Source organism: Corvus hawaiiensis, chromosome 26, assembly GCF_020740725.1.
Source record: "Corvus hawaiiensis isolate bCorHaw1 chromosome 26, bCorHaw1.pri.cur, whole genome shotgun sequence".
NCBI lineage: Eukaryota > Metazoa > Chordata > Aves > Passeriformes > Corvidae > Corvus > Corvus hawaiiensis.
The window spans coordinates 28975140-28991829 of record NC_063238.1 but is presented as its reverse complement, the minus strand read 5'-3'; the positions used below and the strand labels follow the sequence as shown (position 1 = coordinate 28991829).

The 16690-nt window shown below is 32.1% G+C and overlaps 1 protein-coding gene across 6 annotated transcripts in view; it reads left to right on the top strand.

The window, feature by feature from the left end:
• The window catches only part of CSMD3 (CUB and Sushi multiple domains 3), a 612506-nt gene that overhangs the window by 250581 nt on the left and 345235 nt on the right, over positions 1-16690 (top strand). For 4 of the 6 annotated variants that reach the window (XM_048286481.1, XM_048286480.1, XM_048286478.1 and 1 more), the window contains 2 exons: positions 6534-6611; positions 11232-11319. In XM_048286481.1, the coding sequence (XP_048142438.1) occupies positions 6534-6611; positions 11232-11319 (166 nt within the window). The remainder of the gene's footprint in view (positions 1-6533; positions 6612-11231; positions 11320-16690) is intronic. The other 2 variants (XM_048286482.1, XM_048286479.1) reach the window with 1 other exon arrangement.

Sequence of the window (16690 nt, the reverse complement as noted above, 5' to 3'; positions counted from 1 at the left end):
ATAAGAAGATTTGTATATAAGAAGTTTTCTTCTTGGAAAATTTTAAAAGTTTCAAGAAATAAGCATAACACAAACGTAATCTAGCACTCAAACACTTAATCCCTGAATTATATTTGTTTAATATTTCGTAATACTTTTGGAAATACCCACTTAACATGTGCAACAAATCACATAGATACATTCTGTTTGTTGGATGAACTTTATAATGGATGGTTTGTTAATGTTGAGATTTTTATTAGAGAAAAATTGACAATAATGTCCTAAACTTCTTGGTATCTTTGCACTTGGAAGTAGGAAAGGAGATAATTTGTCATCCAAAAGTCAAGTCTGGAGTGGTTAGAAGGGAAGAAAGGGAAAAAGAAAATCAGCCATACTGATTTCAAAAAATTAATTGTGTTAATGTTTTAATTGAATTATTGCCTTTTATACTTCCCTGTCAATTTTCTTCTATGAACTTGTTTTTCCTATTCATGTTTTTTTCAGTTCCTGCAGTTCTTAACTGTTCTTCCTTACGCTATTCATGTTTACTTCTATAATTGATATTTGTCTGATGTGTTGTGGCATTACTTTCCCTTGGTATTTCCAGTTTTCTTCTTTTGACCACAAATTGCTGGTATAAATCAGATGTATTTTAGTTAGAATGTAAAAACCAAATTATCAGTAGTGCAATTATAAATTAATATTAAAATACACATATTAACCATACTTCCTTCATTTTAAATAAATATTTTTTTCAAATTAGAGAAATTGATATACATAAAATATAGAAAATACTAGAAAAACTGTAATTTAGATCATTTTATATTAGTAATACAGTGCAGTAGTTCAATGTAGTAATGCAGTAGTTGCAGTAATTTGAAATATAAATCTTCTATACAATTTGATTTGACCAGGGGACTTTAGAGGTTAAAGGGGCAGAGGATATGGGGAAAAGGGTGGAGGGTGTGGGTAGTAAATGAAAAACTAAGATCAGCTCATGTAAAAAGTGAAAAATTTATTAGTATGAAAAGTGGATGTTTTCACCACTTTGTAGTCTGTTCATCTTCTGTATGGCTCTTCATATTTAAGAAATTGTTAATCCATGAAGTTCATGCTGTACTACAAAAACTAATGAAAATCCATGTTCTCTAATGCTGACTTTCAAGGTGCAGAAAGGTTGTAGAAGATAGTGCTACATTAGTTGGTGTGTTGGGTTACAGTGAAGTTTATTTGGGTAATCACTAGATTTAGAGATTTTTCACGTAAATTTCTAAAGCCTGAAGTGCCATCATATAAAAATTAAATAAGTTTCTATCTCTTTCCTCCCATGCCCACCCCATCTGTGCAATCCCTTAAAGTGGTGATCTCTAAGATACTTGGATATTCAATACTTGCATTGTTAGAATTTGGAAATGCTGGGTAATTAGTTGTATCACATGTGTAGTCAATATGATGTGAATATAAAGAAAACAAAAAAGGAACTGACTTTCATGAGAGTAGTAAGTTCAGTGCATTCAGGCGGCAGATGTACTTCTAGAGGAAATATAATGAAATAGACATATGCCAAAGAGGAACTGGAAGTATCATGCATAATGTATCTGGCATATTTGCACATGCACAGATAATGCTGGGGTCCAAAGTATGTGATGCATTTGTTTCTGTCACTAGAAATAGCAGTTGTTGTGAGTAAAATCTGCCATCATCATGTATCGAAGATTTTAAATAATCAGTGAATTACTGGTTCTGCACAAGTCAAAATCAGTTCTACGCTGTATTCCAAACAAATTTTTTTGGTCACTTCAGAAAGCAGATGATGAGTTAATTACTCTTTATTTCTCAGATAACTCATTTTCCAATAGTATGATATTTTTGCAGATGTAATTTAAGTAGGGATGTACATACAATCTTGAAATAATGGCTTTGCTGTTATCATATTGTTCTCCATCTCCGTTAGCTGAGTGATAGTGAGTATCAAGTAAGAGTAGTTCTGGAGAAGGAAAGGACTTTTTCCATTGTTCTGTATAGTTACTTGAAGTAATGCACCCTGAGTGCCTGCTTTGTATAAAACAGTGGTGGTTTAGTCCTCAGCATTTTAAATATTGTTTATATTTGATTTGAAAATTTACAAAGTATAGAAATGATGAGAGGGACACTTCCTTTACATAAATGCTGTTGCATAACCAAAACAAAGACGCGAATTTACAGGTTGACAGTGTTTTAAATAAATATCCTTCACTTGGCTATATACCCTGATGCTTCTATATTGTAGAATCAAATTTTTCTTGAAATTGATTTCTCATTTGGCTCTCAGGACACACTTTTTCAATGAAGTCAGAACTGTGTCAACTGAACAATCTTCATTCAAAATGAATTTTTTTTCTAGTGTTTGAGAGCTTGCTGTACTTAAGGTTGTTATTCAGATTTTACATCTAAGTGGGGGTTTTTATGATATATATACTTAAAACTTATTTACATGAGGCCCTTTTTTAATGCAGTACCTATCCTGAAGTATAAAATGCTGGAATTGTCAGACTTAGTCCTCTCTTACAAGTGTTTGTATGTAGCATGTCTGTATACATGCAAATATGAATTTGCATAAATATACACAATTACACAACCTTTTTATTAAAGAAAAAAAAGACAATATTTTAATTTTTACGTGTGCCTAAAATTTTCCCTGTAAGTGTTAGAATCTTCATTATCTTACATGGGAGACAATTTTTGGTGAAAAACTTCAAGAAAGTAATTCTGAACACATTTCACTTTTAATTGGCTGCTTGAAAAGTGTATGTGTCTCTCATTTGTCTATTGACTGAATGTTAGTTCACACATCTGTAACGCAAAAGTTCTTACCTGGACTTCCTTTGTTACTGGGACTGTTCATATCCTTCCCTCCTTAGTACAGCATTCAGTTCCATTTTCCTTATTTACAGAAAATATTGCGCCTTCTAGCCTTAGAAAAAGTTACAGAGAAAGAGTGTGAGAGAGAGAAAGGTGGGGCTGTTCAGTGTGAAGAAGTGAAGGCTTTGTGGAGACTTTGGAGCACCTTCAATTACCTGAAGAGGACCTACGAGAGAGCTGGAGGGGGGCTTTTTATATGGGCATGTAGCGATAGAGCAACAGGGGATGGCTTTAAGCTGAAAAAGGGTAGGTTTAGATTAGATATTAAAAAGTTCTTTACTATGAGGGTGATGAGGTACTTGAACAGGTTTCCCAGAGAAGCTGTGGATGCCCCATTCCTGGAAGTGTTCAAGGCCAGGCTGGATGGGGCTTTCATCAAGGTGTTATATTGGAAGGTGTCCCTGCCCACAGCAGGGGACTTGGCACTAGATGATCCTTAGGTCCCTTCCAACCCAAACCATTATATAATTCTATAATAATAATTCTGTATTTTTATTAAAGTGACTTGAACTACGAATAAAGCGTGAGCAGTGTTGAGCAGAAATCCCAAGATGGATGCTTAAATTATTTTCAGGGTTTTGACATAATCTCTGATTTGGTTTCACAGAGTTCCAATGCTACTTTATGCTTCATCCAGTCATGTGATCAAAAATAGATTCAGGATTGACAGAGATTTATTTGGGTAGATGTTCACCAGTGTTCCTTCTCCTCCAAAAATAAACAGCGCAAATAAACACACCTGCTGTCCTTATCTATAAATTTAAAACAAACCAACCAACCAAGCTAGAAGCCACATGTATTTAAAGCATTATTAAAAAAAATTTAAGCGTCTCCTTGCATTATAACACTGAACAATGGTTATGTCATATAGGGTTTTATAAATTTAGATTATTTTTTAAATATACTAATGTCTTATCACTGCCTTCCTATTATATTGGTATGTCTCCCCAGGAGTATCCTACTTCGTTGGTGTAATCTATTTTCTTGGCTCTTGGCTGTTCAAAAATATGAGAACATACTAGTCTAACCATATTTAACGATTTGTAGCATTGTTACATCTGAACTCTTTTTCTTGAGAGAAATGGGCATATAAACTCATCTCATGCAAAAGTAGGTATCTTAAGACCTGATGAACTGAACTCTTAATGTGTTTTTCTTTGTGGATGGGCTTAGATGCATACAACTACACAGTTTGCTGTCATGAATCCATCCTCTGAGACTTCTGGAAAGTGAAATCCACTTTCAGTACTTACTGTCATGTGTTTGACATGCAAAATAAGCACTATTTTGCCAAGTATAAAGTAATCTATTTATTGGGTAGGGGATGTTTTTTGTGATGGTGGGGTTGTTTTTATGTACATGCATTTGCAGCCCAACATATAGCTTAGTAGTGGCATGTTTGCCATACAAATATCTATAAATTCTCCTTCACAGTGTACTCAGAAACTACTGTTCAGTAAATCAAAATACAAACCCCAGTTAAGAGTAAAATTCTTCTCTTGTAAAGGTGCTTTAGAAAACTGGAATTGCTTGCTTACCTAATGATATTTAATAGCCTCAGCAAAGTGATGCAATGGATTATAAAAGTCTTTGACTGATTTCAATGCAGTCACCAAGACACTCTTTTAACTATTTTCTGTTCCACCTTACATCTTGTGAACTCTTCTTGTATACATAAACTAGGAATATGCCATTTAGGTGTTTCAGAACGAGTACAAACAAATGAACAAAAGTACAGGACAGTCTTCCTGCTTTAGTGTGTTGTTGTGATGACTTCTGAAAATAAAGGACAAACATGTCTCTAATGAGAGCATTTAAACCCATTCCAGCACCTGAGATCATATATTCAAGACCACTCCCATTTTGCTTAGGTGCTGGAAGAATAATTAAGCCTGTCTTCTGATTCATGAGGAGTTATTTTAGACTGATCCTCAAAGAAAGACAGAAGAGGGTCAGAGCTATAGTACAACATTCCTATTTACGTAGAAATAACATTTTAGAAAGCTCAGATAATGACAAGAAAGCATTACTGTTATTCCAGTATTGCTCTACTGTATGAAGGTAGAGTTGTTGGATCTATGATTTCCACTGAGGATAGAATTGTTTATGGACTTCTTTTAATTTGGAGAGGGGATGGGGCTTCTCCTATTAAGGGTAAAAAAACCCCAAAATCTTGTACTTTGTGGCAACATATATTTCACTTCTGCAAATAATGTATTTCCCAGAACCATTATCATATAATATATGACATTATTGCTGGGAAATTATCACATATATATATATATATATACACCATCAATGTTTATAAGTTACGTTATAATAACACACAAGTAAATTTGCATTTTGCCTTTTGAGATAATAGTGATTTTGTATTTATAAGGAAATATGGTCTCCAATCAGAAGTGTAAAAAAAATTTATTAACATATCCTGTACCTATCCTATAAATTGTCTTCCTTAGTAGTACCCTCTTTCTTCTGAATCTGGTTCTGCTCTTGTGATTAGTAATAATACTTTTATTTATAAAAAGATAACAACAGTATTTAGCTACTCTGTTATTTATATCTAATGTAAAGGTTCTTTGAATATCCATTGATTTTCTGTAAGACGTAATGGGTATGAAAAATTCTTTGACAACATACAGTCTATCTTCTTATGTTAAGTTCTCCTAGATGTAGTTGCTTTATTCTGTCTTCATCAGCAGTATTTGCTTGTAGCCAAGATAAAACATAATCTTCCATATAGCTTTTTAAAAATATATAGTTGCTATAGTGGCTATAAAGCCACTTAAGTAATAAATTATATATATATAAACCCACCTAAAATCAATTTATACTTAACATTTAGAATTGTTTAAGAAGGTCCATTTTAATTTATAATTCACTGCTCACATGCCAAGCATATTAGAGACGAGGCACGTAGTTTAATGACTGAGAAGGAAAGTTTCTTGTAGTGTTTTTGCTTATTCTTGCTTACATTTTTTATATATGTTAAGTTTTGGATTTATTCTCTTTTTATTAGTTTTTTCTTTCAAAGATATTTTGAGGCCACAAGGTTGGCCTGGATTAACTGTGTATATCATAAAGCCAGTCCACAAGAAGGACTTTTACAGAAACAAATGAGCTGTAGGCTTAGGGGAGAGGTGGGAGATAGCTACCTTCCATATCACATTTTGCAAATAACAGTTTTCAAGCTAGAAAGACCAGCTGCAGAACCAACAGCAGGACAGCAGACTGTATTTTATTTTCTATATTCAAATATCTTTTTTCTTCTTTTTGGTTCCCAACACAGAAGAAACAGCTATTTTAGAGCAAACATATTTATAATCCTTTTCATTTTCCAAGTTCCATAAGTGTGTGACAATGTTTTACACAATTATGTGGTGCATGGAAATAAAAACTTTTGGCCATACTTTTTTAAATTGGTTATGCAGGAGAACAATTAACTTGCAAATATCACTCCTTTCCTTTGTCAGGTATACAAATTGGTCTCAATATTTATTTTTGTAAATTGTTTCACACCAAAGGTATAAAATCTGAACTTGTGAGGTAGCCAGTACTCTAATTTGTATATACTACCATGATAAAATTTGTCAAATGAAATATTTTAGATTGTATTTCCTGATACATGTTTTTGTTTTTGTTTTTTTAACTAGTGAAAAAGGCCATAGATTTTAAATCTAGAGGATTTAAATTGTTTCCAGGGAAAGACAACAGCAACAAGTTTTCTATCTGTGAGTGTATTCCTTTTTTGTTACTTTTTTCTAGTGCAAGAGTGAACTTTGTGGTGTATTGTTTGTGTGTAATTATTTATGTATTTCTTATAATAGAACTGGTTTCTCCAGTCTGCATGGTGAATTTTTAAGCATGGTTCTACTCTAAAGACAGACTTTCTATAAATCTGGCATTGTAGAAGGACACATTATTTTGTCGATAATTTCACAATAAATTTACAGTATTTGCAAGGAAATAAATACTCAGCCTCCTAGGTGTCAGCTGTAAATTCAGCTGTGAATAGGAGATCTATTACTTTAATTGAACTCTAGTAGTAGCATCAAATGCTGTGCAAACTAAAGTATATCCTCATTTACAAGTGCACAACAACATATGAGGTCACTTTTTGACTTTTTTTTTTTTATTCATTAAGTTTGACATTTTAACTGATTAACTAGGTGTAGCTTTAAAAATTCTGGAGATGCTTGGTGCCTTCAATTTTAATTACAGAAATTAGAAACTGAAAGTGCTTGACGTCTCAGTGGACGAAGTCCTGATTAAATTGTAAGGAGGAGTCAGGCAACTTTCTAGCACAAATTAAATAGGTGTGTCTCTAAATATATTAAAAGGATACTTTTGAAAAAGAATGTGCCATTTTTATAGAGGCCTTTTTGGAATAGAACCACATTGTAAATATTTTAGAAGTAAATAAAATAGACTAAATATTTAACATATGTTGGATTATACTACATTTCATTATTCTTCACAGGACTGAAAGGACTTGCTTTTGAAGCTCCCTAGGTTGGACATGTTTGCACTAATTATTTGTTTAAAGTATCAATGATGGATTCAGTTTGCAGAATTTAGCAGGATACATTAGCACACATTTTAACTTTTGGTGTTAGATTTTAAACTGTCAAGGTATTAGATATGGTTTCTTTTTTTCAGAGAAAGATGTCTTTAGGAAGAAAGACTGTTTAACATTTACCAAGTCAGAAAAATAAAGCAAAGCACACTTCTGTTCAATTTTTGTAATGTCATGTATTGCCATATTCAACTTCCCTGTCAACTGCATCACCTAAATAGCTCTGTAAGACATTTCTGGTTTTTTTGAAAACTTTGTATCAAGACATTTAAAAACAAATATTCTTCTTATACCTATTGGGTGAATGGAAAACAGACTGATTATGCAAAAGAAATAACACTAAGATAATTACAGTAGTGTTTATAAAGTACATCACTTAGATCTCTGTCTGACGGCCCATCTGTGATTCTGTAGTTACAAACAGTAATACAATAATAATACAATGGATGATAAAAGAGATTGCTTATTTTGCACCAGTCATTACATTTTCAATTATATCAACTCTAACAGGAACTCCATATTTATAATGAAGTGCCAGGTACTCATTATATCCAAAGCTGATTATTATTAAATAAGCGATGAAATTTATCAACATATTTTTGAAGGTCTTTAGATAATTTCATATGTTATGATATTCTATATGAAGCTGGAAACTTTATCTTTTAAACTCTTCATCTTTTTTGTTGTTGATTATGCAGAATAGATTATCTATATGAGTCAATAAGTGAAGGTGAAAACCTTGGTGATTTGTACTTTTAGTGATCATAATCTTGTCATAAATAGATAACTAAGGTTTCATATTGTAATCTAGCATTTGATTCTCAAGTCACTTTGGTAGCTGAGGATGTTGAAGAGATAGTATTTTGTAAGAAGCTTATGTATTTGGCTGTTGACTAGATAATTTTCTCAGTGTGGCCTCAGCTGGGTCTGTACTTTCATTACAAAGGCAGATAGGGTCCTTTAAAAAACAATGACCAACATTCAACTCTTAGTGAAAATAATGATAAGTGAATATCTATTTTACATTATGCCTTGTATTAGCAATGTCTTTAGAAATTTTCATCTAGCATTCTAATCTGTATGTCCTTTCATTATTTTACATCTTTTTTTTAATTATTTTTTTTAAGTTGTATAACATTCAATACTAATGCACACGTGATTTGCACAGAGCAAAGCCAGAATGGTGATATTTGATATGATGATTCACTTTGAAACAAGTAGGCATCAGCTTCAGTTTAGAAGTGTTGACCCTAACAAATGAATTAATTGGCAGATCTAATTCAATCTGAATTAGAACTCTGAAGTTTCTTGATACCAGTTTCATGACCAGACTATGAATGAATGCTTTCCCTAGATGCATTTAATTTACTACAGGAAACCCTTTAATTGCTTATTGTCATATGAGCATCTAGGGTGTAAAACAAAAATATATTGACAGTTATCTGTGGAATTACATAGGGCTGGAGACTGAAAATTCAGGCATTATGTCTATAAAAGTTACATGAATACAAAAATCCTAAAATGTGAAATTACTTTTCACTAGGTACTTAACAGAATGGGTTTAAGATTGTGCAAATGCACTTTGCAATTGGGATCAAATCAGAAATCAATATTTACCTCTTTTTCTTTTGTATTTTTACTGCAGTATATGTATGAATTATTTTTAAAATTAATTATTTTATTGATTTTCTTTAAAACTAGCCTTTATATTTTTATTTATTAATATTGTTAATTCCATAAATTTAAAATTCTATTTTGTAGAGTATTTCTAGGAAGGAGACTTTATACAGAAGGTGTTGAAAACTAATAGGATTTTCAAGCTTCTATTTCTAGAAGAAATCAAGCTGATAGAAATTGAAGTGGATAATAGTTCTTCTGTCTTGCAATCCAGTAGAATGTTCTTTTTATGTGAATATTTGCTCTATTACCTGTGTATGGGGAGACATAATGTACAAAAACAAAATAAGTATTTGAAATATTAAAACATGAATTATAATAAATAGAAATAATATTGTTTAAACACTATTTCTATTTTTTACAGTAAAAATTTCTTCTGTGTGCATTGATATACAATGCATGGCCAAATGGCACCATTATAATTTCTATAATATTATTTTCAGACATCATGAATAATTTTTTAACTATAGGTTTAATATATATCTAATATTTGAAAAGTTTCAATGTCTTCTATATATATGTAGGCTACTTTTGATGATTCTGAGTTTCTCATGTCTCATAATGAAGCACCCAGATGTTTCAAAGAGAGAGTTAGTTCTAAATGCTTATCCAACAAGATGGCCTTGTTAAATGTAGTCTATGGAATTGCAGTTGTCAGAGAAAGATATCTATTCCAACACTAGCATTAACATGGGTTTCTGTAGCAAGTATGCTTTCATCACATGTGCACCTCTTGGAGGAGGAAAAGACTGAAATCTGAAACCAGGAGGAAGACTCCTCCTGGCCCAAAAGTCCCCTAACATGGAAATCCAGAGGAACAGAGATTGCCTTGGTTTGCTTTTAGAGCAACCTTTGACATATTACAGGTGTTTTGGGATGGAGGAGAGAAAATACTGTGGTTCCAGCTGACAAGTGCTGAGCTTGGTAGGTTTTTGGAGCAGTGTGCCACGTTGAGCTGTTTTCTGTTTAAGCCTCTACAACATTTGCATTTGGCCTTTGGCAGGGATGCAAAACTAATTCTTCCCTTTCTGTGTGTGCAAGAAGACAAATTTCAAGGAAGAGAAACCTCCAAGTATTCTGAATTATATTCCTCTTCATTAAAAGCTGAAATTTAATCAACACCCTTTAGAAATATAGTTAGAATACACTTTTTTTTTTTTAATCCAGTAGTAGGATTACCCTGATTGCATGCAAACCTCTTCCTTAAAGGGAAGTAAAATTCTAGTACTGCAAATCCACTGGTCTAGTTCATCAGTAACAAAGATGAATAAAGGTTAATGAAAATTACTTGGCTTCACGTCAACTTGTTTTTTTTTTTTAATATTTTTCCGTCAAGCCATGAATTCATCAAATAGCCTAGTAACTTCCTTTGCTAATTTTTCAGTTTTGTGCATAGGTGGTTGAATATGCTGAGGGTTAGATTGTTACATACAAATTTCTGGAAAAAATACGGAGAATGGTTCACAGGAAGTTTCTCTCTGAAACCATTTTAGTTTATTGAAAGACAAATTTATGCAAATCAAACTGGCATTTTGAGTTTTCCTTCAGATCACCATATTTTGGGAATATATACATTTTCAATACTGATTAAGGACAATTCTCTCAGCAGAAGCTTATGCATTCAAGTTTTATTATAATTCAAGGAGAAAAGGTCAGCTCTTAGTGGAGATGACATTTGTTAGCGTATGTTCAGAATAAAATCTTACAGCCCTAAACCTGATGAACACTCCTTTAAATGTTAATGTTTCTAGAGAAATAAAAATAACATTTCCATTCAGATTCAATAATATTGCAAACAAACAAAATAGCTGATTAATACATCTGATAAAAAACTTGTGTTACTTTTTTGGAAAAAAAATCAGAAAATGCATGCTTTTTTTATTATAGTGAGGAAAAACGTATGTATTGAAACCAGAGTTTATAAGGGTGATCATATTCTGTAGAAATTCTGTTTTAAAAGATCCAAAATGGAAAGAATATACTCTTTCATATATATATAATTGCTTACCTCTGTGTTTTCTAAAAACTTCATTATTTTATCTCTTCTTTTTTTGTTATTTTATTTTATTTTGTTGTTTTGTTTTTGTTTTTTTTCCAGTAAATGAGGGAGGTATTAAACAGGCGTCCAATTTGTGTCCAGATCCTGGAGAACCAGAAAATGGAAAACGGATAGGCTCAGATTTTAGGTAAAATATAAATTCTACCATTGTATCATTTCTCTAATACTGAACTTGGAAAATGAATATTTTAAAAATATATTACTGTTGCTGAGTACTCTTTCAAAACTGACTTTCTTAGTAAAAAGTGCGTTAGAATTCTGTACAAAATTATGTAATGTAATATAGCATGTACTTAGTATGCAAAAAGATAAAATACCTACTTAAAAGAGATCATGTATCTCTGAAAATCTGGCAAAAATTGGATTGAAGGTAAGTTTACGTTATTTTATCTTGTAATTACTGTGTTAGATTTATAAATATTGAGCATACATGTTGTACTGGAGGTTTTTGCAAAGGACAAAGCAAAACTGACTAGAAGACAAGAAGAACAATAAAACCTTAGAGAAGAAATTTTACATCTTACAGAAATATTCATTGGACCCTAAAAGAGAATACTGCATTTCCTGCAGTATGTTTATCAGGAACCCAGAAGTTTGATACATGCAGACGTATTTCCCTAATAGTCCTCACATTGGTTTAGCACTCTTATTACAGACTATTTTTTAAATTATTTTTTATGTATCCTCTTCTATTTGCAGATATCTTTCAAAGTCCTTATCTTGTAAGATAAAATAGGCTTTCAATACTCTTTCAAAACATTCCCATGTTTCCTCAGTGAACATGACTCCTAATTTCAGTATCACCAGTGGTTGATGAGCAGAGACATATACATAATGAATTTTTGAGAATGTTTTGGATTAATTTTAATCTCTTTTCTGGGTTTCTAATTTTTTTCCTTTTCGATTGTTGAACATTTATTTTAAAGGGTTAATATGCATATTATTTTATATTTGACATATAAAGACACTTAAGACTATAAAAAAATTAATCTAAAGCTATGTTCTTGTTTCACATCACATGCTAATTTCATATTATGTTTACAAAACTCTTCAACACACCTCAATGATGAAAGAAAAACAACAAAAGAAGTAGAAGGGAAATAATTTTAAAACTAATTGGTTTTATTACCTTCAGGTTTGTTTGCTACATCTTTTATATTGTATGTATCCCACAACACACTTCTAAGCATTTGAAGATAACTCTTAGAGTAATCTGAATGTACAAAGATCTTACAAAATTATGATACGTCATTCTTTTACATATCTTCTTGTGCATTTTTGTGTGAGTGTTTTGTCTTTTCTCCTTGTAATCAAACAGAAGACAGGACTGACAATTACATCCTAAGTAAATGTGCTAGCTAGAAAACAGTTATAATTTCTCAATTAGTCATAATAGTCTCCCTATTTCTCTAGTTTTGAAAAAAGCAAAAGTTCAATGTGCATTAGAGAAAGCTTTACAATTAATTTTAGAAAAATGTAATTTCTAATGCTAGCTGGCAAAAAAAAGTTGATATTTTCAAAGAAATAAAAAAAAATTAGCTGTATTTAACTGTCACACTTTCTAGAATCATTACTTTGGCTGGTGTATTGTATTTTAACTTCAAAAATATGGCTTGAGAGCAACAGCCTTTGACAGACAACCTGCCAGTTCTTTTCTAGTGTTATCTCTGCAAGTGATCATGAAAAGACCTACTTGCAAAGATTGTTCTAGTTAAACTTATGCGAGGGCAGTATCTCAAAGAAGATATGATGATGATCATGCCCTCATCTTTCTTTTTGGACCAAAATATAAGGATTTCAGTTAGCATTATATTTCACTGTACACTGGGATGATGTATCAGGCTTTCCTATTTCAAATGCATTTATGAGAAAATGAAAGGAGAAGACATTCAAATTACTGAACAATAGTATACAAGATATACAAGTAGAAGAGTCAATATATTTTCCAGTGATTTTTTTCTCTAATTTCTCACTAATCTCAGTGATTTTTTTTCTCTTAAAAAATAGAAAAGAATCCCCAAATTATCTGTTGGGATTTATACTAGTAAAGAACAACACTGGTGCACATTAGTAAAACGTACATTTATCTCAAGCTGAACACTTCATACATTGATAAAGGTCTTATGGGGAACAAAAGCAGACTAAAAATTTTCAGCACTTAATAAAATTCCTTTTTGATTTAACCTGGTTTTAGTTCTTGCCATTATCATAATGGTTGTTCAATTGCTTCATAAGCTTCCAAAGTAAGAAGGTTACAAATTATTTTAAATAAATAAGTTAGACATTTACATTTAGTTAAAAATATCCAGTAATATGGAAAATCTTTTCCGGGCTGTCTTATACCTGGCAGACAGAAAAATAGCACACTTTTGCCTTTCCCTTCTTGAAGTCACTTTCTCTGTAATGAAGGAAATAGCTTTACTTTAAGATTGTCTCTTTTTTTCCTTTCTGAAAAGAAAGTGACAATTCCAATTACAATGCCTTCATTTGAAAACATAGTATTTTGAAGAAGGGTTTAGTTCTATCTCTATTAATTTAATTTCTGTAAAATTTAATATATTTTAGAGAAGAACATGCTCTTGTCACATCTCCTCAGCTTTCTTCAAATGTGAAGGTGCAGGTTTGGAAACATTGTATTGCAGTTTTACTTCTGTTCTCATCTCAACACTACTTGCTCTCAGCACATGCATTTCCTCTTACATGGTTCTTACACAGGCTTAGAAAATCTGTAATGCAAGCTCTAAGACAAACTGGAGTATTCCACGACATTATTTGGGGCCTGTAATTTCATGTTTACCCTTTTGGATATTTTTTCTAATGTGAAAATTCCGCACAGCTGTCTTTTGGAGTATTAAAGGCATTGCTTCTGATGCTAGATGCCTATTTGAGCATACAAGATTTTGCATGTTGAAATAAAGTCAAGGAGACTTACTTATAGCTGCCAGCTTTTCCTGTACTGAGAAAAATATTTTACTTTAGAAAGAAAACTTCCCTTCCCCAGGAGTTTCTTAAAATTTTAGAAACAATAGTGATTATTCTGCTGAAATTTCAGATTTTACTTTACTTGTCACCTAGTAAAATAAACATATTTTCCACATGTCCAGTTTTAGAATCAATGCCACTCTGTAAAATATCATATGTAATAGATAAAAAGTTTTCATGGGGTCTTGTTTTTATTTTTCTTTGTTTCTATGGGAATAAATATATCCAGATGAATGATCCTTGAACAGGTGTTTTATTGTGAGGCAACCGTGTTCTTCCACCACCATCTCAAAGTTCTGTCTTCATGATATGGATGAATGAGCGCTTCTCTATCCCTCTACCTCTGTAGTGTGGTCCAACTAGGATTTAAAGATGAGATTCTGATCAAACTTGTATCACAACAAAGCAGTGAATACTGTTGGACAAAAATGCTCGTGTAGTCTTAAAAATACATATTATACTAAGAGAAGGAAAAATATGAAGTTTATGATAAGGACAATTTATTTTACCAACGGGTGACTTAAATGATAATATATTCTTTCATTTTATATTATAAATTAATTTATAGTTATTTTTTTTGGAAGAATGAAGTTCAACATTAATTGACTAGATTGACTAGAAGTTTCACTCTTGATTTTCCTTAAATCTTCTCTGAATCACCTATCATTCTCTGCAGATATGCAATGTGAGCTTCCAGACTCTGAAACTTGAAGCGAAACATCCTGAAAAATTAACAAAACTTGATTTGCAGTGTGCAATATGAGGCTAGTTTATAGGGGATCTGTGCACCTATCACTTTTTAACAGTTAAGTGGTTCCTTTTTCTAGGACAAGTATCTGACAGTACAAGCTTTGTGAGAAAAGATGACTTTTTTTTTAAAGATGAATTACCAATGACCTCTAGAGTGTCAGGAAATCCTCTGAAACTGAAATTTAGTTGTCACTTTAGCTTTTTCAGCATACAGTAAGGATTTTTCTTGATCAGAAGTTTGGAAGAGTTAGATATTCCAACACTATTATCATGGAATCCTAGCATTTTGCAGTAATATTTCCAAGTAATGTATCAACTGATCTACGAAAATGTTCCTATGGATGGTCTTGAGAGAGAAGCTGTGACTTAGCTCAGTTCTCATACTGTGACTCAAAGAGACAATAGCAGAACCTATCTGTATCTTGCACATAAACAATTGTGGATCAGTAGTGTGTAGAAAGTTGCTAGGTTAAAAAAAAAATATATTCACTGCACATAATCTTGAAAGCTTACATATTTTTAGTTTATTTTGCTGCCGGTGGAAGAAATAATATATGTGCTGAAATGCTGATTATTTCTTTATGCTGGCATTAAAATATATCATAAATTTGCAATTTGACAGAGATGGACTTTAAGAGCTGATGTTTAGTTATTTCTGGCTGTACATTTTCTTCTATGGCTAAAAATGGTCTCCTCAAATTTGTTCAGTTGCAAGTATGAGCAGAATAGGTTAATACATCAGAAAGATGGTTTTGATGCCTTGCATAATTGATTATTTCAACAATAATTTAAAGAACCTATCAAATAGTGGAGGAAAAGAACCTAAAATGAGGTAGTTTGCTACACAAATGCCAACTATTAAAATAATACTATTCAGTATAAATTTCATATGAATTTCAAAAGTTTCAACTTGCTCTTTCTCATCCTTTAGAGATTCTATAGCTTCATTTTGGACTCCTTACTGCTTTTAGTTTCTGTTGCTTAAAGAAGAATCTCAAACTTGAGGCACATGATGAAAACTTTAAAAACAAGATTAAAGTTTTGTCAAATTTGTATACTAACTTCCTTATTTAATATCTATTCATACTTTTTTCCTAATAAAAATGTATCCAAAGTTTGGGGTTTTTTTATGAAAATGCAAACCTAATGGCAATCATTTATTGTCCTATTAGAAATAGAAATTTGCAGATAAAGGTACTGAGAGACACAAGTCAAGCATTCATTTTTGGAGTTATGAACTACCTGAGCACATTATGTTGGATATGCAAAAGCTTTACATTAATTCAGGACAAATTAAGCGGCTTATGTGCATCATATAAATATTGATTGGAAGGGTCCTTCCAATCCAGAAGGCATCCAGTCCATCCTCCTGCCCAAAGCAGGACTTGATCAGCTGTGGCTTTGTTTAGCCAGTCCTGAAAACTCCCAAGATTGAAGATTTCACAAGAGTTTCAGTATGCTGTTCCAGCTCTGCGTGGCTTTATTGAAGGAAATTTCTTGTAAAGTAAAATCTGAATCTTCTAAACTGTTCCTTGTGTATTATCTGACACATTTAGAAAAGCTTGGCTTCATTATCTTTGTAATGGCTCCTAAAATAGTTATGCTCTGCTATCAGATAGTACCTTAGCTTTCTCTTTGTCAGACTAATTAAGCCTAGATGCCTTAACTTTTTACTGTAGATCCTGTGCTTTAAGCCTCTGACTAACCTCCAAACTCTTGAGTTTTTACCAGTCTCTCTCTTGAAGTGAGAGGCAAAATATTGGGCT